This window comes from Ictalurus punctatus, chromosome 18, assembly GCF_001660625.3.
Source record: "Ictalurus punctatus breed USDA103 chromosome 18, Coco_2.0, whole genome shotgun sequence".
NCBI classification, from domain to species: Eukaryota; Metazoa; Chordata; class Actinopteri; order Siluriformes; family Ictaluridae; genus Ictalurus; species Ictalurus punctatus.
This window is the reverse complement of record NC_030433.2, coordinates 5190210-5212798: the sequence shown is the minus strand read 5'-3', so window position 1 is coordinate 5212798 and position 22589 is coordinate 5190210. Positions and strand designations below refer to the sequence as shown.

The 22589-nt window shown below is 40.3% G+C and overlaps 1 protein-coding gene and 1 long non-coding RNA gene across 10 annotated transcripts in view; both read left to right on the top strand.

The window, feature by feature from the left end:
- The window catches only part of vav2 (vav 2 guanine nucleotide exchange factor), a 184927-nt gene extending 180141 nt beyond the window's left edge, over positions 1-4786 (top strand). For 3 of the 8 annotated variants that reach the window (XM_053687741.1, XM_053687739.1, XM_053687737.1), the window contains 5 exons: positions 85-172; positions 255-378; positions 1275-1361; positions 1719-1873; positions 2929-4786. In XM_053687741.1, coding sequence (XP_053543716.1) covers positions 85-172; positions 255-378; positions 1275-1361; positions 1719-1873; positions 2929-2976 — 502 coding nt within the window. In that variant the 3' untranslated portion in view covers positions 2977-4786. The remainder of the gene's footprint in view (positions 1-84; positions 173-254; positions 379-1274; positions 1362-1718; positions 1874-2928) is intronic. The other 5 variants (XM_053687743.1, XM_053687738.1, XM_053687740.1 and 2 more) reach the window with 3 other exon arrangements.
- Positions 4787-10455: 5669 nt separating this feature from the next.
- Positions 10456-22492, top strand: LOC108279324 (uncharacterized). Of its 2 annotated transcripts, XR_001815495.3 has the most exons (4): positions 10456-10767; positions 14639-14777; positions 17865-17958; positions 22053-22492. It is a non-coding gene; the product is annotated as an uncharacterized LOC108279324 (long non-coding RNA). The 2 variants fall into 2 exon arrangements; XR_001815494.3 differs by lacking the exon at positions 14639-14777 and having other exon boundaries at positions 10482-10767.
- Positions 22493-22589: the final 97 nt, after the last annotated feature.

The window sequence follows — 22589 nt, the reverse complement described above, 5'->3', positions numbered from 1 at the left end:
TTCTCCTTTAATGTAAGCACGATGTAAGTGAGCATGACTCTGGTGTTGCTCACTATTAAACAGCGATTCTGCTCTCTTGGCCAGGTTCAATGATGAAGTGAAGCACATTAAAGTGATCGAGAAAGACAACTGGATTCACATCACAGAAGCAAAGAAGTTTGAGAGCCTGCTGGTAAAGATTTAAGCAGCTAATCCAGTTTATATCCAGGCTGCGTAGCAGGAAGAGTTGAAGCCATGTTTAACTGTGTCTGCAGGAGCTGGTGGAGTATTATCAGTGTCACTCACTGAAAGAGAGCTTTAAGCTGCTGGACACAACGTTACGATACCCGTACAAGTCCAGAGAGCGCTCCAACTCCAGAGCCAGCACCCGCTCTCCAGGTACCACACCTGTCTCTTGGTCTCGGTGAATCTCTTTGTGTCTCAGTGTATCTTTCTCTATGTCTGTGTCTCTCTCTCTTTCTGTTTCAGTGTATCTCTCTCTGTGTCTCTTTCTTTCTCTCTATGTGAATCTCTCTTTCTCTCTCTGTATTGCTCTCTCCCTCTTTATCACTCTCTGTCTCTGTATGTCTGTGCATCTCTGTCTCATTCTCTCTTTGTCTTTCTCTACTTGTCTGTGTATCTCTCTCTCTCTCTCTCTCTCTCTCTCTCTCTTTCTCTCTCTCTCTCACACTCTCTCGGCTATTTATCCTTGGCATCACCCTGCTCTCTCTCACTACTTTCTCTCTCACCCTTACATACTCCGTCTGAAGAAACAGCTGCTGGCCCCGCCCCCCACATGCCGCATACCACGCCTCTTCCCATTGCACCTGTCAATCACCCCGTGGCTTGTGTGCCCGGGAGCCGCCCCGAAGATTTTTTTTGGCCCTGCGGCCTGAATAGGCTCTGTTCAACACATGCAGCAGGGTCTATTATTATAAAAGATATTCACCACCCTCTGGCCAGAAGCCCACAACACCGCCTTTGTTTACTGTCCAGCCGTGTCTAACTGGCCTCTGTGGAAACACACGGCTATAAAATGTGCAAGAGAGAAGCAGGAGAACTGCTGTAAAGAAACCATCAGCAGTTTGTGTCCTGTAGTTTTAGCAGGACTAACCCCGTTATATCTTTTGCTGCTCGATAACTGATTTCACTGTGACTCCTCAGATATACGGTACACACATGCATGGGGAAGGATGTATGCGACTTTCTTTTGTTAGTCCGAGCGTCTGTTTGCTGCTGTATTTCTTCTCACGTTGTTTCCTCTCCTATTTTCTCTCTTCTCGCTCATATCCTAGCAGCCTCCTGTGCTTCCTACAACTTCTCCTTCCTCAGTCCTCAAGGCCTCAACTTCTCATCTCAGAGCTCTACTCCCTTCTGGTCAGGTACTCTTTCTCTCTCTCTCTCTCTCTCTCTCTCTCGCTCTCTCGCTCTCTCGCGCGCTCTTTCTCATTATCACAATAGAAACCATCCATTCAGCAATTTCCCCTTTTTCTTTTCCGTCCTCGTTCCTCTTCCTCCACCTGCTCCCTGCTTATTCTTTTACCACCGTGCTCTCCAGTGATGCATGACAACACCGCAAACTCCATTTCAGTTACGGAGCCTCATGTGTCCCTGCTTTATCTCCGCTCGCAACTCATCCAACGCATCGTACACCTGGGTCCTAAACCACTCCCGCGTCCCGTGCCGTCTGTGCCGTGTCGTTTTATTTCATCCGCTTAATAATGTGTTGTGTTGAACAGTTTTCACACCGAAGGTGGTGAGCACAGCGGTGGCCAGATATAACTTTGCCGCTCGAGACATGAGAGAGCTGTCTTTGAGAGAAGGCGACACCGTGAAAATCTACAGCAAGATCGGAGGAGACCAGGGCTGGTGGAAGGGAGAGGCTAACGGCAGGGTAAGACGAGAGCTAGGACAGAGACCGAGCTAAAATAGTGAATCGACATGTCTGAGGACTTTTACTAAAGGAATAGTTTGGCACTAATTTACACAATTTATTTTTTTTTTTTTTACACTAATGCTCTTGTGGCTGAATTAGTAAATCCTCAGAGCCACGCTTCAAAATCTAGTGCAAAGCATTCCCAGAAGAGTAAGAGGTTATTATAACAGCAAAGAGGGACTGAAATGACTGGAGTGGGATGTTGAATAAGAGCACATTGGCGGTGATGGTCCGGTGTCCACAAACTTTTGGCCGTATAGCGTATATGCCTCAAACCACAACAATGCTTAAGTGATTTCTCAGTTCTGATGGCTCGGAAGGTGTTGATTAATTTGACTGTAGTTCCTGCTGTAAGCTTTATATGAATACAGTCGTTCGAATAGGTTCCCGTTTCTATGGTAACGAATTACAGGGACATGTATGGCGGAAAAAGGAACAGAAGCTTTGAGAGAAGAACTGTTTATTTAAATTGTGTTGCAGATCATGTGTTACACAACATTAAATATAACTATAAATGGATAAAAGTGGGATTAATACATTCTTTAAGACATAAAACGTGTCATTTTTGGCATTTTGCTGTGGTATATGAGGCATTAAACACTTCATGACATGCTGTAAGGTAACAGGAACTCCGCATCACACCACAACGTCGTTGTTATTTCCCGATAATAACAACACACCCCGGAGCGTTGTATTCGTTACGTAACAATGATGCAAATGTCAATGTGTAGCTGAATGTGAAGCAGTGGGAAAGTTGAAGGTAGAATTGAAGTACAAAGCTGGAAGTTATATGGATGATGATATAGTTCTAAAGCTGTAAATATGGACTCTCGCTGCTCATGTACCCCATTGTGCAGTATATTTCAGTATGAGATTGAGGAGGCAAGTATTTTAAAGACATAAATCTCGGTGTAAGTTTGATTTATTTGACAAAATATTCCTTCTTTGATGCTAAACGTGAAAGCTCTTTGTGCTGTGGCGTTAAGTGGTCGTTGTTGTGTTCCCGGTCGTAGATTGGCTGGTTCCCTTCAACATACGTCGATGAGGAAGGCGTGCAGTGAAGCTCTGACGTCATCTGCTCTCTCCAATCAGATCGTCTCTTGTCCACTTCCGTCTGGGAGGGGATTTCTTCGGTTTCCACAGAAACCCCGTGTGGAATACATGTTTGTTTTTGTTTTGTTTTTTAGCTGGAAACTGATTTGACAGTGAATATTTGTACTCCTGTTTCTTCATTTCAAATCTACTTTTCTTTTTCTTTTTCTTCTTCTTCTGAACATGTGTGATCTGTGTGAAGAAAACTGGAAATTGTTTCTGTTGGAGGAACAGAGCAGAGCAGAACTTCATATTGGGCAGGGCAGAGCTTCTGCTGATCCTGAATTTGTGTAAAAAAAAAAAAAAAAAAAAAAAGATCTATAAAGATTTCTATGGCCAAACAGCATGAGCTGCGGTGGGAGGGGGGTGTATAGATAATTTATTCCAGAGAAGTATCTATGATTTAAAAAAAAAAAAAAAAAAAAAAAAAAAGAAGAAGAAGACGACTTGTGTAGAAAGTTTATTATGAACGTAACCTGGAGAAGATGCACTTTGCATTTCTTTACAGCGAGAACTTGCCTTAGTAGTCATTCGAATGCCTTGTGGGCTGACAGGAGCGGTGGAAACGTGCTGTGGGGAAATTTTTACAGATACACGCAAATGAAAACACACCTCTGCCCTGTTTAGTAACACGGTGCCTTTAACAGAGTGCGGTCGCAGCTCTCAGACCACACGTACAGGTTCTCCCTGATCCATCAACTCTGGACATCAGTCCAGCCTGGGAAACCTTTCTGATGAGTAATCTGTAACAAAACGGAGGGTCCACTGGAAATATCCTCAGGAAGATGATCATCTCGGTGATGCGAGAGAATACGGTATTGAGGACTGCATATATGGTATCTGCCTGCATACAGAACTGAGAGTCCAACCTAAACACTTGGTGTGTTGATGTGAAGAAATACGGTGGTCTCTTGGAATCTGCAGTTTCCTTCATTTTTTATTTTTTTTTGATCCAATTCCAGGAACAATGCGAAAGATTTTATAAGGCATTTTGGTTCAATGTTATGATTCTAATCACACTTGTAATAATTTCCCGATTTTCTGTTGTTAAGTCTATTTATCTTGCCTTACTGATTGGTTGACCAATGGTGCTGCAGTGGTGTGTTTTTATTCTGTGGGTTCGTAACAGGATTCTGTGGACTAAGAGCCCGCTGCTTTACCTGAACCTCAGCCATCAAGTGCACTTTATCCATCAGAGACCATGAAACAGGCTGCAAGACAAAAATGTTCTCATGTCACGAGATAAACAAGGACGGTTATACAAATGGACTGCCTTTCTGAAAATCCTTGTTTCTTGGACCCGACATCAAACGGTCCTCTGATAGAGAAAGAGTACTCTTGTGATTTTCCGACACGCTGATGATCGAGCCTGTCAGTACTTAATCATACTTCTGAACTCCTCCTTCCGAAGCTGCACTGATATCAGCCCGTCATGTAATCTACTGAAGAACATCACGTTGCTGTGTTCCATCAACCAACACTGGCACTGTTTCACAAAAAAACGCTGATGGAAGAGATGGACGGTGTGTGCTTATCTGGTGAGAAACGTTCACTGGCCTGAGACGTTCTGTGGTTTAGCCAAGGAGCTTCGTTGCTGTTTGTGTAGTGGACAGAAAGCCATTGCATGTGCTCATAGATATTACAACTCCTGTCAGTGATCCAGAAAAAAAACAACAACAAAAAAAAGAATAAATAAACTAATTGTGTACTTTTTTTTGAATGGTCAGTTATTTCCGAACTGAAGTCTATCATGAAATAAATATTTCTTCTTTTGTCTAAGTGGCTGGCTTCTTATTAACCTTAAAGTCGCAGTTGTATTTTATTTTATATCCATCTATCCGTCATTTTTCTGTACCGCTTATCCTACACAGGGTCACATGGGAGCCTCGAGCTTAACTCAGGGCACTCGGGCACACGGCGGGGGACACTCTGGACGTGGTGCCAACCCATCGCAGTGCACAATCGCAAACACACACACTACAGACAATATAGTGATGCCAATCATTCTACAACGCATGTCTTTGGAATGGGGGAGCAAATCTGAGTGCCTGGAGGAAACCCCGACGCACAGGGAGAACATGTAAACTCCGAGCAGGATTCAAACCCCCAACACCGGAGACCATGCCCGTCTTATTTTATATAAAATAAATCATATAGATAGATATTTTGATGTTACCTTGACACACCAGGAATAAACATCTGTCTATATATGTGTGTTTATATATATATATAACACATATATAGACAGATGTTTATTCCTATATATTTATATATATTTATTTATGTGTGTGTAATATATAAATATATATATATATATATATATATATATATATATATATATATATATATATATATATATATATATATATATATATATATATATAATATATCTCAAAACATCATCTGATTCTTTTCTGGTAAAGACATGGTACAGTAAAGTGAATACATTTAGCTTTAATGAACAAATGTGCATGCAGAGCAGTTACTTATAAAACTTAGAAAGGAAAATATTCCCTTAAGCGCCGTGTGAAACTCCATTACTCTGTTGCATCATTAATGAATGATTTCTGCTTGGAATTTACATAAATCAAAGGAACCGGAGCTCCTCTGTGCTCCCCGTTCAGTATAACCTCTGAATACACATGCATATTTCATGCTTACTAAAAGATTAACAGGAACATTTGTAAAGATCGATTTAAAACATGGCGCCTTCTGGTATTTTTAGTGCAATTCATGAACATGAGCAAAGACGTAACACGTGAAAAGAAGAACGAGTGCAGAGCATGGTGTGTTTCGGCTCAAACCTGCAGGGGCAGGGTATACTTTTATTTAAACATAGGGTAAGTGTTGCAATATCTCTACAAAACATTGGTGTCAAAGTTATCAGCACGTTTATAATGAATGTTCTGATGTCTTCCCTGGGGAGAATAACAGCATCGAGTCAAGCTTGTTATTCCACTCCTCCATGAAGGACATTTTATATAAAGTTCCTTAACGTATATTCAATTCAGCATTGCTTTTCACTTGGGTTCATGGCCATTGATTGTATCATTCTCTTGCTCTGTTTATAGTCAAGTCAGAACCTCCTGGTAGAGGCAACCAGGTTTTGAGCTGAAATATCCTTCTAGGTGAGAACTCATGAGGCAATAAAGCTTCACAAGAATCTGAACCAGAACCTCCAGCTACAAAACAGCCCCAACGTATCAATCTTACACCTCCGTATTTTACAGTGGAGTATCAGATGCTTTGCCTTGTACGCAGTCCCCTCTTTACACCGATGGTGAGTATGACGAATTTGTAAAAAAAACAATAGTCTCATCTGACCACAGCAATGATATCAGCGATAGTTCTAACGACACCTGAAGTTCTCTGTGACATTCTCACAGGAAAGTCTTCTTTCTTCCAAACAGCCACTAAAATCGACTACATTTTGAAACTGTGATTTATAGACTCCTTTTTCCTTCCTTCACCACCACCGTGCTGCTCGCTCCAAACACCAAATTTCAGATGTTTCCGAAAGATGACACTTTTTTTTTTTTTTTTTTTTTTTTTTCTCTGTGGCTGTAAATGTGCTTCCTGGTATTTTAAACTGGCTGTGTAGTTTTGTATACCCATTACCTGACTGTACAAGTCAAACACCATGTGTATTGTGTTGAAAGCTTTTGTTTTGTTTTCTTCATGTGTGCATATTTATATCCCAGGGAAACAAGACACGATATAAAATTGTCCTTAGGGGTGTCGATATGTCTGGGTCATACATTTTTGAGAGAAAATACTGTTATTCAAAAAAGTATTTCCAATGGGAATGATTATGAAGGGCAATGTATAAAGTACATTTCATGTTGCTGTCTCTGTTTTCATATAGCAAAACCTCCTCGTTCAGGTGATAACCATGGTTTGTACGATTGCCAGCTTATTAGATACACCTAACATACGGTATAGCATTCATGTCACGTGGTTGGGAGTGTGTGTGTGTTGGGGTGTATACAGTATATCAAGGATGAGAATCTGACACTAATCTGAAAATCTGACTAATCTGATGAAGGGTTTCTATAGATGTGGTAGAGGAGAGCTGACAAACATTGCATAGCCACTAAGTGACCTATAAGGTAAGCGTACCTGACGAAATGACCAACGAGTGCTGGAAAAGTTGGTGTAGAACAATCTTATAGTACAATTCGAACGTTGTATATTGTGTAAAATCCAAATGCCTGTGAATCCCGACTAACAGTAATCGTTTAAAGACTTTAAAGTGCACCTATGATGGTTTTTCAGATATTACCTTTCATGTAGTGAGTTATAGAGCTGTTTGTGAATGTAAAAAGCCTGCAACATTTCAAAAATCGAAGCGCACGACAAACAGAGTTATTGACTCCCAAAAGAAGGAATCGATTCTGAACAGCTGAAACAAATGATTCCAGAATTACTTCCTGTATAAACCTACGTAGGTTTGTAACAAAAACGACACCTTTATACGCTGCTCATGAACAGAGAGAGGTGAAACTCGTTATGGTAGTGGACGTTTTCTTTTTCGACACACGCTGATGTAGACCAATCACAACAGACTGGGTCATCTGACCAATCAGAGCAGAGTATGCTCTCTGAAAGGAGGAGTTTAGAATTAATCTTTTAGAACGGATCCTTGATCGAGTCGTTTGTGACACTGAGGGGAGAAAAAGGTGATGCTGCAATTTAAATTATGAGCACGTTAAAGTGTCTTTTGACCTCAGATGCATGTAAATCTATTGTATGAGACCTTGAAAACAAAATTAGGCACGTTTCAAAACCATAACGGGTGCACTTTAAATAGATTTCAATATTTCAGCCATTAAAAGGTCTGTAGTAATCTTAGAAATTGTAATGATTACAAAGTAATTACATGGCAACATGGCGTATTAACAAAGTAATTCAAATGGTGTAAGTCTTTGTTTTTGCCACTTGAGGGCAGCACATCACTAAATATTCTCACTCAATGACGTGGTTCTAGACATTATTTTGGTTCTGGACTGCTTGTTTTATTTCTTTGCTCAGTACATCTTGAGGTTTTGTCGGTTCAACTTACTGTGTATATTATATTTAGTGATGGACGATAGCAATTCCAGAAGAAATTCTGACACCTCTTCACCCTGAACGCTTTCCTGAATGGACCTGAACATTGCAAATGACCAAGTACCTTTAATCCATGTCTACATATTAACTCTCTGTATGAGAAACAGTTCTGTTATGTTTAGTTATCTGTTTCCTATTAGTATTAGAGCAAGGACAATCCATCAATCATAAGGTGTAGGTAGACTAGCAAGCAGCGACCTTCAAGAGTAACATGTTTCACTGGCCAGGATTAAGATAATGCAGTCATTATATTTATTTTTATTTTTTTTTTTTTACGTGGATGTTGCCTGCATTGTTAAATAATAATGCTTATGTAGAGGTCAGTTTTCAGGGTGGAAGAAGTTATATTTTGGATTCACTAGAAAGCAGGTGGATCTCAGACAGATGATATCGGATTAATCTCATTTTCTATACATATTTACTGCATTGCATATCATGATGCTTATCTTATCTTGCGTTATCTTTATTCCAGAATGGAATTATGGCCTGATAAGGTGAAAAAAAAAGAAAGGAAGGAAGAAAGTGGTCCATTTCATTGGAGCTGCTTTCATCAAGTAGCAGGTAAAATTGTGTGAGTGAGGTGGAATTCATTAAATGAGAAAATAAGCAGCATGTTTATCAAGCCAGTTGTGTTTATGACCACATTGACCCCTAACTGATGCTTCCGTAGAGTGGTTTAATCAGCCTGTGTTCTGCCTTCGTAACAAGATCAAATAATACTTTATATAATTATTGATTTGGTCCGAAGGGCTCTTCATATTTTATAAGCAAGAATTGCACATAGTTGATTTGCTTCTTTGTAAATACAGGCATTCATATGCGTAACTTTATTTTGCGTATTAATTGTACATAGTTGATTTCTGCATGTACCACACACAAGAATTTATCATCGCATTATTCGTGGACCGTCAAGCCTACTTTAACATATTCCATATTTTTTTTCTTTTCCAGCATCCCATGTACTTTTCCCAGGGAGCAACGTCTGTGGTCCTGTACAGTACGTCTAGAGTCAAGCAAAATTTTGAGGTTTTTCTACTAAACATGGGCATGGACTGTGATGCACTCAAAGCCAAGGATATCTCAAGTGCACCATGGTGAAACAGCCCAAGCACTTTTAATGAGAGTGGGAATCTGATATGCACACACAGCACTTGACTTGCATAATGGAGGCAACACTATAACAGCCCAAACGTGCAAATACTGAAAACCAAAATGTAGTTACTCGAAATCATTCTAGAAATAATCAACATGTTTATGTCCAGGACTTGGGTATCTTGGTCATCCCTGTTCATTTCCTGTTTACTATATTTAGAACATTTGATTGCACTATAGCTCTCTGTTGCAGAGTGAAAACACAGGGTGTAAGCTCTTTCCAAAATTAGGGGATCAGGTACTGAATAATGTACTGTATGGGATTGGGATATAGGCTAGCTTTAACCTTTTATGGTTTGTGATGCCTGAGATAAGAGTATCGCCACACACAAAGTCAGTACCATGGACTGTGTCCATTGCTACAGATTGTCCAGGATGGGTCAAGCAAAAGCATGGCCAACCACACACCACTAATTCCTATACGGAAAACTCTCGTGGTTGGCAGCTCATTAAGGAGATAATGACAACTAGCTGAGGGAGAAGACAGACTGTTAAAAGCATGCCTGAAAAAGTAATACCCCAGCTCTGTATCTGCAGATTACCATGACGAATCCAGGCCTTCAACATTTTGGTGAAGAGCTAATCCTCAGTTGCATTGCCTCCTTACAACCAGAGTGAACTTGTATGGCCATTAGGAATGAGCACATTTGAAAGTTTTCAAAAAATCAAAAATTCTTATTTTATTTTATTTTACTTTATTTTTTAATTTTCTGGGTGTTCATCTTTCAGTGCTTGGGCCCCTAATGGTTAAATGTAACATACACTCTATTAGTCACATTTATGGTTCTGTTCTCGGACTTCTAATTTTGGAAACAGTCTGTCATTACACTTGTTCATCAGACTGGTAATCAGATATACTAAAGCAATCAGATATTTTAAAATTTAGTTGTGAAACTTTTCACAAATGAGAAGTCTGAATCAAGTCCATGACTATTGATTGGTATTTGCAATAGAAGGTGTCTTTTAAATCAATACACACACACACTCATGTGTATATCTATCTATCTATCTCTTTTATTATATATATATATATATATATATATATATATATATATATATATATATATATATATATATATATATATATATATATAATGAACAACATAGTGAAAAAGACATAAGTTTTTTTCTTCTTAAACACGTTCAATTCTTCCGTACGTACGATTCGTAGGTATCGATTGATTTGAAGAGTCGTTCAAAAACGAACCGATTCCTTCGCTCCCGTCGCTATGGCTTTGTTCTGAAGCCCACACGGTGTGTAACTGGGTTCTTCAGTGCTGTAGTGAGCAGTCTGGGACGCAGACATGGTGAAGTGTGAGGATTTGCGCAGCGGCTTTATCTGGCTCAGTGTTGGCGTGTTGAACCGACTCAGTGCTCAGACGCTCCTCTCACGGAGAGGAGGATGATGATGACGGTGTGTGTACACGGAGTTACACCGAGAGTCCGCGGGTGACGGAGCTCCGGGTTTCCTCCTCCACCGCCTCGGAGTTACAGAGCAGGTATTTCACTCTTTTATTCACAACACATCCAGATGTTTCAGGTACTGAATTCCTGACAGTAAGCATAAAGAACATTCAGGCTGAAATCATGTTTCTGTTGCGCTCCAGACTTTAAACCCGGTGTAGAGTGTGTTTGCACATTTGTGAGTGAAGAATTGAAGAGAATTTACACTGAAATGTCACTGGTGCTGCTTTTGCTTCATCTGAAATAGTGAATGTATAGATATAGATATGGTAAGGTAGAGCTTACACTGCACCTGTGTGTGTGTGTGTGTGTGTGTGTGTGTGTGTGTGTTTAGATATTTTGTTGAGGATTGTCCCTACAAGAATAGTAATATCTGACAGTTTTTACCTTGTGAGGACATCTGTCTGGTGCCCACAGGGAAAGCTGCTCTTTTACCAAAAAACAAACAACAACAACAACCTGCAGCTTTTATTTAACAAAAGAGCCTAAATGATTCTTCATAGTTTAAGGAGGTTAATGCTATGTTTACGTTTATATTTAGATGTAGGCATAACATTAATTAGATACATTAATAATAATTAATAATGAATAATCAATGGATCCTCATAAGGATTTGTATGTTGACATGACACGTCTGTGGCTCTGTACTGCAGGTCAGAGCCGAAACCTCTGCTCAGTGCTTCAAGGTCAGATACAGACGTCAGATGGTTTTTAAACCACTTACCTGTTATTTCAATCCCGGTCCGTCGATGGACTTTAACATCCTGTCCATGACTCAACTTCAAACTTATTCACTCAAGTGCTGTATATGCAAATATACATGTATACAAATCAGTCAGCTCTCGAACTTTCTCTGTACTGCACGTTAACGAGAGCTTCAGGAGGTTAGATGTTTGTGCTGGAACAGAACGATTAAAGGACCAGGACATTTCCATACGCAGTTCATAAGCAAATGAACTTGAAACATGCCTCCACACTATAATAATGTGCCATGGCTATTATAATGGCTTGATGTCTATGTATCCTCACGTGTATTTTTACCCATGAGGAAAACAACTGACGTCTTAACAAGTGAAAATATCTTGATTATAGTCATATTTATCTAGTATTCCTTACTATAATAAAAAATTAAATCATAAATATAAAAAGGCTTCACACGTGACACAACAGAACATATACTGTGGAGTATAACATACTGATGACTTGCACATTAAAATGCACAATAAAACTGTAAGATATTTCCTACTTATCCCACCATGCTGTTGAAAACGTTTATTATTGGAAAATAATAAACGTTGTAATATTTCTCCAAGGGGCACGGTGGCCTCGCACCTCCAGGGTTGGGGGTTCGATTCCCGACTCCACCCTTTGTGTGCGAAGCTTGCACGTTCTCCCTGTGCGCTGGGGGTTTTGCGACAATTTCCAAATTGTCTGAAGTGTGCCCCCCCCCCCCCCCCCCCCCCCAGGGTGTTTCTTCATTTCAAAATGCTTTAATAGAAAAGCATTTTACAGTGGAGCTGAGCAGATGAGGGTTAGGGATCTCACTCAAGGGCCCAACAGTAGCAGTTTGGAGGCACCAAGCTTCAAACTCACAACCTCCTTATCAGTATTCCAGAGCCCTGACCAATGATCTACCACTTATACACATGTTGCTGATAAACCCAGACTTTCATCTTGTTCACTGCATCTGTGAAGTGGAAGCTGTTTAGCTCTGTTGGAGGAAAATACTGAAGCGAGTTTTAGTGTTTAGAATTTAATATATATATATATTATATATATATATATATATTTTTTTTTTAATCATTTTTGCCATCGAGAGTCTCTTTCTCTATTCTCTCTGTTGTCTCCCTGGTGAGAGACTTGATGAGATGAAACAGTTTTGTTTTACAGTCTCACATAGAGTTGCAATCAAATTATTAAACCCCCATTGTAAATCAGGTTTATTGTCAAACATGACAGACTTTCAGCTGTTTGCGATGAACAAATCAAACAACAGCAACTGAAATCGTTCAACATAAGGAATGCTTCAAGTGGTTTCCCCAAATTCAACTGAAAATGCAACTTATAATGACTTCTCCAGTTTCAAAATTATTCAACCTCCGGAATAGAATCCCTCACAACAGCACAAATATGCAAACAGGCGTTGTCTCAAGCACACCTGATACAAATAATCAAGGGCTTCATTGGTTGCACCAGGTGTGCTTGAGCTGGAACACATGAAATACCTGAACTCCAAGACGTACACCACTACTGACCCAAAAGCACAAGAAAATTCGTATCATAATCATATAAATAAGCCACAGACGTTTTGGGATTCTGTTCTGTGGAGCGATGATGAAACAAATCTGGAGCATTTCGGCACGATGGATCAGCGGTACGTCTGGAGGAAGAAGAATGAAGAAAGAACACTCGGTCCACAGTCAAGCATGGTGGTGGCTCTGTGATGCTCTGCGGCTGCTTTGCATCCTCGGGCACTGGAAACCTGCAGCGTGTGGAAGGCGAGATGGATTCATTGAAGTATCAGGAAATCCTAGGAGAAAACTTCATGCCGTCTGCGAGGAAGCTGAAGCTTGGGCATCACTGGCCCTTCTAACAGGACAATGATCCCAAGCATACCTCAAATTCCACCAAAGCTTGGATGCAGAAGAATCCTGGAAGATTCTACAGGGCCGTCACAGTCACCTGACTTGAACCCCATAGAAAATCTCTGGTGGGATTTGAAGAAGGTTGTTGCAGCACGCAAACCCAAGAATATTACTGAACTGGAGGCATTTCTCATGAGGAACTGGTGTCTGGCTCTGCATCTCGTTTGCAGCAGGTCATAACAGCAAAAGGCTGCTCTATTAAGTATTAAAGACACTTGCCATGAAAGGGTTGAATAATTTTGAAACTGGAGAAGTCATTATAAGTTGCATTTTCAGTTGAATTTGGGGAAACCACTTGAAGCATTCCTTATGTTGAACTATTTCAGTTGCTGTTGTTTGATTTGTTCATCGCAATCAGCTGAAAGTCTGTACATTTTGACAATAAATCTGATTTGTGGTGGGGGTTGAATCATTTTGATTGCAACTGTAGCATCTTGGAGAAGAAATACTCAGGTTATTGATATGAAGTTTATGAAAATGCTTTCTATCGCTGTCTGACTGCACTGCCTAATATCCATCCAGTGAGGTGTGTGTGTGTGTGTGTGTGTAATAGGTAAAAGCTGAAGCACAGTGTGACTCAAACTGTCAGAATCCTGTCAGTTGGATGACAAGGCATATGAAGGTGATTGGATATGTCTGGCTGTGAGCTGCTGCGCTCTCTCTCTCTCTCTCTCAGAGCTCAGGCAGCTCGAGTGGGTGGTGGTGGTGGGCTTTATCTTTACCTGTAACACATAATGATGTATTCTTCACGCAGAGCTGTGTGCATGGATATAACGGCCCGTTCCTTGCTCTCTAAAATGAGCTCATTTCAAACCCCATTAAAGACAAATATTCTATTAGGTGAGTTCAGTAAGTCATCGTTTACAGAGCGGCTACATTCACTTGCAGCTAAGCCAGCAGCGGGGAGCTCGTGCCTCCAACAGGGTGAGAGCATTTATTTTCCAGAGGGCAGAAGTGATACAGAAGCAATTCAGTCTCAGTTTTTCTAGAAGTCGCTTTCCCCTCGCCACATTTAATCATTTCCTCGACTCTTTTATCCCGAGCGACTCTGAAAATGTGAAAACAGCAGAAGGCATAATGATACAGGGTATTTAAAGCAGGGCTTCTTGAAATTACAGGTTACAAAAAGTAAATAAATGAAATGTATGAATTTTTTTTTTTTTTTTTTTTTTTTTTTTTTTTTTACAAACAAACATTATTTAAATGTGTAAAATCATTTTTATTGGAGCCAGATTTTGTTTTTAATTTCTTAATTTTCCAGAACCATGGACTTAAAAGAATCTGGAAGAACCTATATCCTAAATGAGTAATGTGAGCTAGACTCCGAATCCACCGTGACCCCTGACCTGGATAAAGCACTTTACTGAAGATGAATGGATGACGAAATAATGCAAAGAAATGTAAGCAAAGCATTGTAAATGATCTTCATGATGAACGCTTGTGGGATTTACAAACAGAGCGTCACCTCTTCATCTACACAAAATCAGTACAGTTTGCAAAATGAATAAAAAATAAAAATAGCGAATAGTTGTGATTGCATAAGTATTCGCCCCCTGCTGTGAAACCCCTGCTGAAATTAGCTCTGTAGCAACCAGTTGCCACCAGAAGATGCGTAATTACTTGAATGGAGTCGACCTGTTTGCAATTAACATGTCACATGATCTCAAGAGCAATGTACAACAATTAACTCATTAACTAATGTTCCCCTCTAACATATTGAGTATAAGCATGAACGCAAGGATCCCAACTCTATAGCTAATAAAAAGGCTAAATTTATGCATTCGTTTAGCCATGCAGGATGTTTAGCACAGCATTTCTCTTGTGAATTGCCACAGAGGAAATCACTTTACTCTACTAGATCTGCCTGGGTAATTTCCTTTTTGGACTTGGAATATCTGGCATCCTGGGTGGCAATCTGTGTGTGTTTGTGTTCCACATGACTAGGGACATCATTTCCTGTTTCCTGAATTGGCAGGAGAATATTTTGGGACTTTTTTTTTATCACTGTATTTTTCTCATGGATTGTTGCAGTGGAATTGGTTTGGAAAATAAATTGACTATGAATAAGGCTAATGCATGAATCAGAGGGAGAGAGAGAGGGGGGAGAGAGAGGGGGGGAGAGGGAGAGAGAGAGGGGGAGAGAGGGAGAGAGGGGGAGAGAGGGAGAGAGAGAGAGGGAGAGACGGAGGAGTCACCTGGCTACACGCAGTTCATTTCCTGTGATCTCATTGATGCCTGCTCTGACAGATCCGTCCGTGTGTATTGTAACACGTGGGTGGCGTTCTTTCACTCAAAACCCCACGCAAAGGAGCGTCGATGAAAGAGACTGATGGCAGATTTGCGTGTGCTCTGTAACCACTCGTTGTGCTGTTTATCGTGACTCCTGACTCCAGGCTGTTTGTGGTTTTATTCACACACGAGATGGACACTCCATACGGTGTGACCTTTGAGATGTCTGAGTCGTTATAAAGAGTGCGAGCAGCATGAAGCGGGTTCAGTAGAGCACACAGCAGAACTCTGCGAAATCCCCCAGAATAGCTCAGCTTCTATTCTCACCTCACATGTCTGAGCTGGGGTCTAATGCGCTGCCTGGATGTCCTTCGACACACAAACAGGAAGAAGAAGGAAAAAAAATAAAGAGTCGTTGTGCGCTGCTGTCAGGCGCTTGTGTAAAACACTGCTCAGACTGCCGTGTAGACCTCCTCATAGAGCGTATATAATTACACACTGTGTATAATGCTCTCCTCTCCTCCTTCTCTCTCTCGCTTCTCTCCTCCATCTGCCTCCTCTGAGAGACCGGCCAGGCTTTGCTTCTATTCCAGCGGCGTTTAGCACACAAGTGCTCCCTCCTTTTCATTATTCAAGCCATCATGTTGTCTGTGTCTTCTGAACAAAATGTGCTCCGTCACTGCAAAACTCCATTTGGAGTTTTATGACGTATAGCCATGCATTAAAGGGACTCTCTCTCTCTCTCTCTCTCTCTCTCTCTATATATATATATATATATATATATATATATATATATATATATATATATATACATATATATATATAAAATAAAAACTACAGATACATCTGTTGGTAACCTCCAGACTGAAGTGTTTGAAAACTGGACAAACTCTCTTCTGATGACACATCTTAAATATAAACGCTGCCTCACTAGCTAATAGAAATCAGTGATTATCTCTTGCTAGGAAGCTAATTGGTTCCCAATTACGGCTGTGCCCAATCATATCATCCATGATATGCACTGGTGGCTTGGCGGTTAATACTCTGGGAGGTCAAGCCCCAGCACTGCCAAGCTGCCACTGTTGGGCCCTTGAGCAAGGCCCTTAACCTTCTCTCCTCCAGGGGCGCTGTATCATGGCTGACCCTGCACTCTGACCCCAACTAGCTGGGATATGTAAAGAGAAGAATTTGACTGTGCTGTAATGTATACATGAACAATAAAGACTCATTATCGTTATAATGCTATACTGGTACAATTCCTCCCCATGGTAAGAATTTGTCGTCCCGTGATATTGACACTATAGTTGATGTATTATAGTTGGGAACGGAACATGTTTGGCAGAAGGCGGAGTTTCAACCCTAGTGTGTAGTTTAAGAATAAAGTCAGAATCGGTGTTTACATTTCAAAAAATTTTTTTTAATGATTTGAATCATGATTGTGTTTATGTATTGTTTTGCTGTTTAGCTGCATTATTTAATGCACTATTTAAACGTTGTATGCACGTTTTACTGAAGAAACGTATTTTTAATACTTGCAAATGAAGCATTTCCATTCGTATTTCCCGGTTGAGATTATGAATCCTGCGAGTATTGGTGTTTGCATTTTCACTGGAAGTTGAATTTGTGAATAAAATCCATATTCTATTTTTGAGCCCACGTCATTGGTACAGTTTAATATTCGATGACGGTCAGGATGAAGTTGAACTTTTTTGGATGGGATGTTTGTGTTTGCACGGCTCTCGAGACCGTATGCTATGTGACTTGTGGCCAGAAGGGTAGTGTTGAACGTGATTATTTTCATGTCGTCATTTATACCGCCAAAAAGTACCTTGAAATATCGTGATATCATTACAAGTCTATATCACCCATCCCTATTCCCAGTGTTCACATTATTCATGCTGGGTATGGTATAGAGTCACAATACAAAGTGTAGTTTAAGATGCATAAACAAGGAGTTTTAAAATTATAACTTTACTTAAAAATGTACTACAAAATTAACCAATTGTAAATTGGTAACATTGCAACAAAAAGCCTTTGGTATACTCTCTATGCATCTCTAGGCGACTTTATTCAGCAGAATATACTCAGTAGAGATGCTTCCCATGTGTCAGCACACACACACACACACACACTTGTTCACTGCAGGAGGGGTCCGTCACTATCATTTCCCTTCCCAGTCTCCCCAAACGGGGGCGGATTTAATCTAAGCGGAACAGGCCTCATGCTAGCGTGCTCTAATCTGCACTCTTTCCTTTTAGACTCTTCTCCATTTGTGATTCAGCAGCTTGAGTGTGCACGAGTGGCTCTGCTTCCCAGAGTGCAGTGGGGCTTCGGAGCTTCTCTGGAAACGAGGTGGGTGAACGACGGGTTGCGTTTTTATGCAAATCGATGTTCGAGGGGTTCACTCTGAATTTTTATTGACTGGAGTAGGAAGATAATTGTTTAAGTGAATGAAGCAGAGAAACAGAAAGTTCACAGGAATGTGTGAGGCTGTTTGTTCAGTGTGTACTAACATGTGGACTGTTGGTGCGTGTGTGTGTGTGTGTGTGTGTGTGTGTGTGTGTGTGTGTGTGTGTGTGTGTGTGTGTACTCTATTTAAATTCGGTTTGTGTGGAGGAGGAGGAGGAGTTCCTCTTCAGGGACACTGACTGCTCAGCATGCAGCTGCCCTTTGTGCGCTATGCCTTTCCATTCTGCTCTACACAAGTGGGATGCTCACTACTAGAAATAACAACCTGCCAGCTAACCAGAGCTTCTTCATGACCAAAGCATTACTGCGATTTATTTGCAATATTGAGCTTTAAGTGAATTGAGGTCATAAATATATGAATTGGGGCCGGTTCTCAGTCAGATGTGTTTGCATGAGATAAATTCTGAACTGCAGTGTAGAGAGCGCTCAGCACTGTGACCATCCAATTCCTTATTACTATCTTATTTATCTTATTCATTCATTTTTTGTTCAATTTCATGACATTTTTATAACTTATTTTATTATTATATTTATACATTATTATTATTATTATTATATTACAGTTTCTTTATGGTATTAGATATATTTTATAGTATTATTTGGGGAATTATTTTCATAATTATTTATTCTTAAAATAGTCATTCTTCCTTATTCTGTTTTTATTTGCTACATTTCAATGTATGAATTATTATTATTATTATTATTATTCATTCATGAATTTGCTTATGTATTTATTTTATTTTATTTTTTATGGGCGCACAGTGGCTTAGCGGTTAGCACGTTTGCCTCACACCACCAGGGTTGGGGTTTCGTTTCCCGCTGCTGCCCTGTGTGTGCGGAGTTTGCCTGTTCTCCCCGCGCTGCGGGGGTTTCCTCAGAGTACTCCGGTCAAAAGACATGCACTGTAGGCTGATTGGCATTTCCAAAGTGTCTGTAGTGTGTGAATGTGTATGTGATTGTGCCCTGCGATGGATTGGCACCCTGTCTAGGGTGTACCCCGCCTTGTGCTCGATGCTCCCTGCAATAGAAAATGGATGGGATGGATTATTATTTTTATTATTATTTATTATTTTCCCCCCTTTCATTTCCAAATGGTCCATACTCTTAAGTATGCATACTGAATTTAGATACCCTTCTTGCAAGTACAAAACATACAGGGACCGATAGGTGTCGCTAAAAATTATTTTCACACTTTCATTCATTGACACCCTGTAACGTTATCTTAGTGCTAGCATTTACCTTGAGATGGACTTAAATTTTCTCTCTTTATCAGTAAATTCACTATAAACCATATGCTCTCTACACGTACAGGGTATAATGTAATGCCATTTGAGATTCATCCATAGATCTGCAATAACTGCTCATATTGTTATTGCTTTCAACATCGGACTGACCAACTCTGCTCTCAACAAACTCCCCTCTCTATTTTTCATGTTGGAAAGTATTGGTACCCTTAGATTTGTTCGGGTTGCCGTTAGCCTGACAAACAGGTGGTTCCATAACAATAATAAATCACTTCTTTCACTTCTTCTTCCCAGAGATCACCTCCTAATATTATAGGTCCTGTTACGCAATGGGAAATGGACACAGCTACTTGAGCATGGTACGGATAGTTCTGAATTCAGATTAATAAATGACAGATCGCCCCCTTTATATTCACGGATAAAGCACCGATTATAAGGGTTCATTTTGTCTGTGTCTGTATCAGATTATCTGCTGTTAATAAACGTCTTTAAGCGGATTATTTGATATTTTTCTTGAACCAAGTGCAACAGCACCACCAGTGGTTGAAGGAAAAACACACAGAATGGTATGAGGGCTGATTTCTTTCTAGCACAGACTGTAGATTTTGTGTGCGTTGCAGACGATATTTTTTAACGTGCTTTACAGACACGTCCGTAACACGCCGTCAGCAGCGATTGAAAGACTCATGCAAAAACCTGATGTAATTCATGCGAATGAGGTGGATTATTTATTCTATCATACTTTTTTCCCCCAAATGTTCTTGGAGGACAAACTAAAAATAGACCAATCACACACTGTCCAATCAAATTACACAAAAGTGGGAGATGACAGAACTGTAAATTTAGCAGTTTTTTGTTGTTGTTTCGATGAAACTTTTCTGTTTCCTGGTTTGATATCTAGAGGAAACACGGCATGTCATTCACACTACCATACGTCTTGAAGCGGTCGTGAAGCATGCATGATCGTTTGTTTATTGTCACTGAATAAATAGGTCTATGGAAAGTATTGGCAGCATGCAAAGTGTGACCATATGTGAGTGTGTGAGTAAGTGAGAGTGAGACAGAGAGAGATGTTAAGGCAGATGGGAAACACAGACAGACAGGCAGCAGGATGAGCACCTGAATGCTTCAGTGAGTGAGTGAGAGAGACAGATAGAGAGATTCAACAGCACCTTTCTATCAGGATCAGGATGTTCTTGTTCTGCGTTATTTAAAAAAAAACAAAAAAACACGCAATCAGACTAGCCAATGTATCGTGCAGCAGCTCACAGACATGACTGCCGTCACCATTTCTAATTTGACCAGTGTCATTTTGTTTTTTTCAAGTTTGTGCTCGTCCTCAAACCAGTACAACCTCTCTAACACACTCGCACACAAACTGCCCAGGCTAGAAGGCTTACATAATGATGTAGGAGGCGGAGCTTTCAAAATTGTCAGCCAACATGATTGATGGGTACAGAGGCCCATAAGTTCAAAACACATTAACAAAGCAAAAAAAGCACATCAGCAGCACAGCAAATCAGAAACACGGTAACATCAAGTCAAAACAGAAAGGGGCAGTCCTTATTGAACATCATATGCCCATTGCCGATTGGACACAGTGTGTGACTATCACAAGAAAAAACAATTGCACTTTGCAGTGTGTTCACATGCTCATATTCACACAGTGCAAAGTTGCTATCAGTTCTAAAATAGCCTTATATGAATGCCTTTGATAAAAATAAGCAGGAATGAAAGCACCATTAGATTACGTTTTGCTCATACTTTCTGTAAACATCCTCCATCTCTCAGATTGACAGAGTCTGGAGCTTCATCAAGAGCATGGGATGTTCAATAAGGACCACTCCTTTCCATTTTGAGTATTTGTTGACGTGTTTTTTGTTGTTGCTGTTTTGCTGTTGTGGTTTTAGTTTTGCTGTATTTTAGGTTTTGATTTTGTGATTTTGTTGTGTTTGGCGTTGCCGTTTTTCTTTTTCGGTTTGTTTTGTTTATTTTTGCTGTTATGTTTTAGTTGTGTAGTGTTTTGCTGTTGTGTTTTAGTTGTGTAGTGTTTTGCTGTTGTGTTTCAGTTGTGCTGTGTAGTGTTTTGCTGTTGTGTTTTAGTTGTGTAGTGTTTTGCTGTTGTGTTTTAGTTGTGTACTGTTTTGCTGTTGTGTTTCAGTTGTGCTGTGTAGTGTTTTGCTGTTGTGTTTTAGTTGTGTAGTGTTTTGCTGTTGTTTTAGTTGTGCTGTGTAGTGTTTTGCTGTTGTGTTTTAGTTGTGTAGTGTTTTGCTGTTGTGTTTTAGGTGTCTGGTGTTTGGTTTTGCTGTTGCACTTATTTTTAGTTCGCTGTTGCATTGGCGTTTGTTATTGTGTTTTGCGCTTGTAGGACACTGTAGACAGGCAGGTAGAGACGCCTCCTCGTCCTGACTGATTGGAATCAGGCCGTCTGCATGATTAGTTTTTTCTCTCATTAACAGATCTCGGGGAACCAAAAACACTAGAGATTTTCCTCTAATGAGCTCCTAAGAAGCTCAACAAACAGCATGTTTTTGGCCTGCAGTAATAGCAATGGATAATCTAAGCAAAGTCGGGGTGCCAATACTTTATAATTAGCGCAAATAGAGAGGATGGGTGGTTTGGACTAAATCTCAAATTCAGTTTTATTCTGCGTAAATGTTTTAATGACCGTAGTTAAATATGAAAATAACTCTTACAAAATGTTTTCTGATCCCAGCATTACTTCTTTTTCAGAGAGAAAAGAAACGAAAGGCCTCGAAGACACTTGGAGGATCTTTACAAAGAACATCAGTGTCTGCATGATATATGTGGACATCTATTTTTCCACATCAAACCTGGACAGACAGATTTACGGAAAGCAGGAGATCGTGTTCCTGAAATACCTGCCAAGTTAGCCTCATAAACGCAAGCAGTAACATCAGGAGTTCTTCAGCAGCATGCTTTTGATTGCCGTGCATGAGACGGCTGAAGCACTGGAACAGATGTGAAGGGAGAAAACTAGGACGCGTCTCATTTCTGTTGAAGGTAGAAGAGGACTGAGTAGGATGACGGTGCAGGATGGCAGAGGAGAAACGCGACTCGGTTTGGTGTGATCTTCAGACGGGGTTTTGAACTGCTGAACGCTCTGACACCGTCTCAGCGATTACTTCACTGCTTTCAACATGGAGTCCAGGGACAGTGGTGTAGGACTGTCCACTGCAGCAGTGGTGGCTATAGTGTGTAATGTACTGGTGGCTGTTCTCCTACTGGTTCTCTTTCTCATCCTGTACA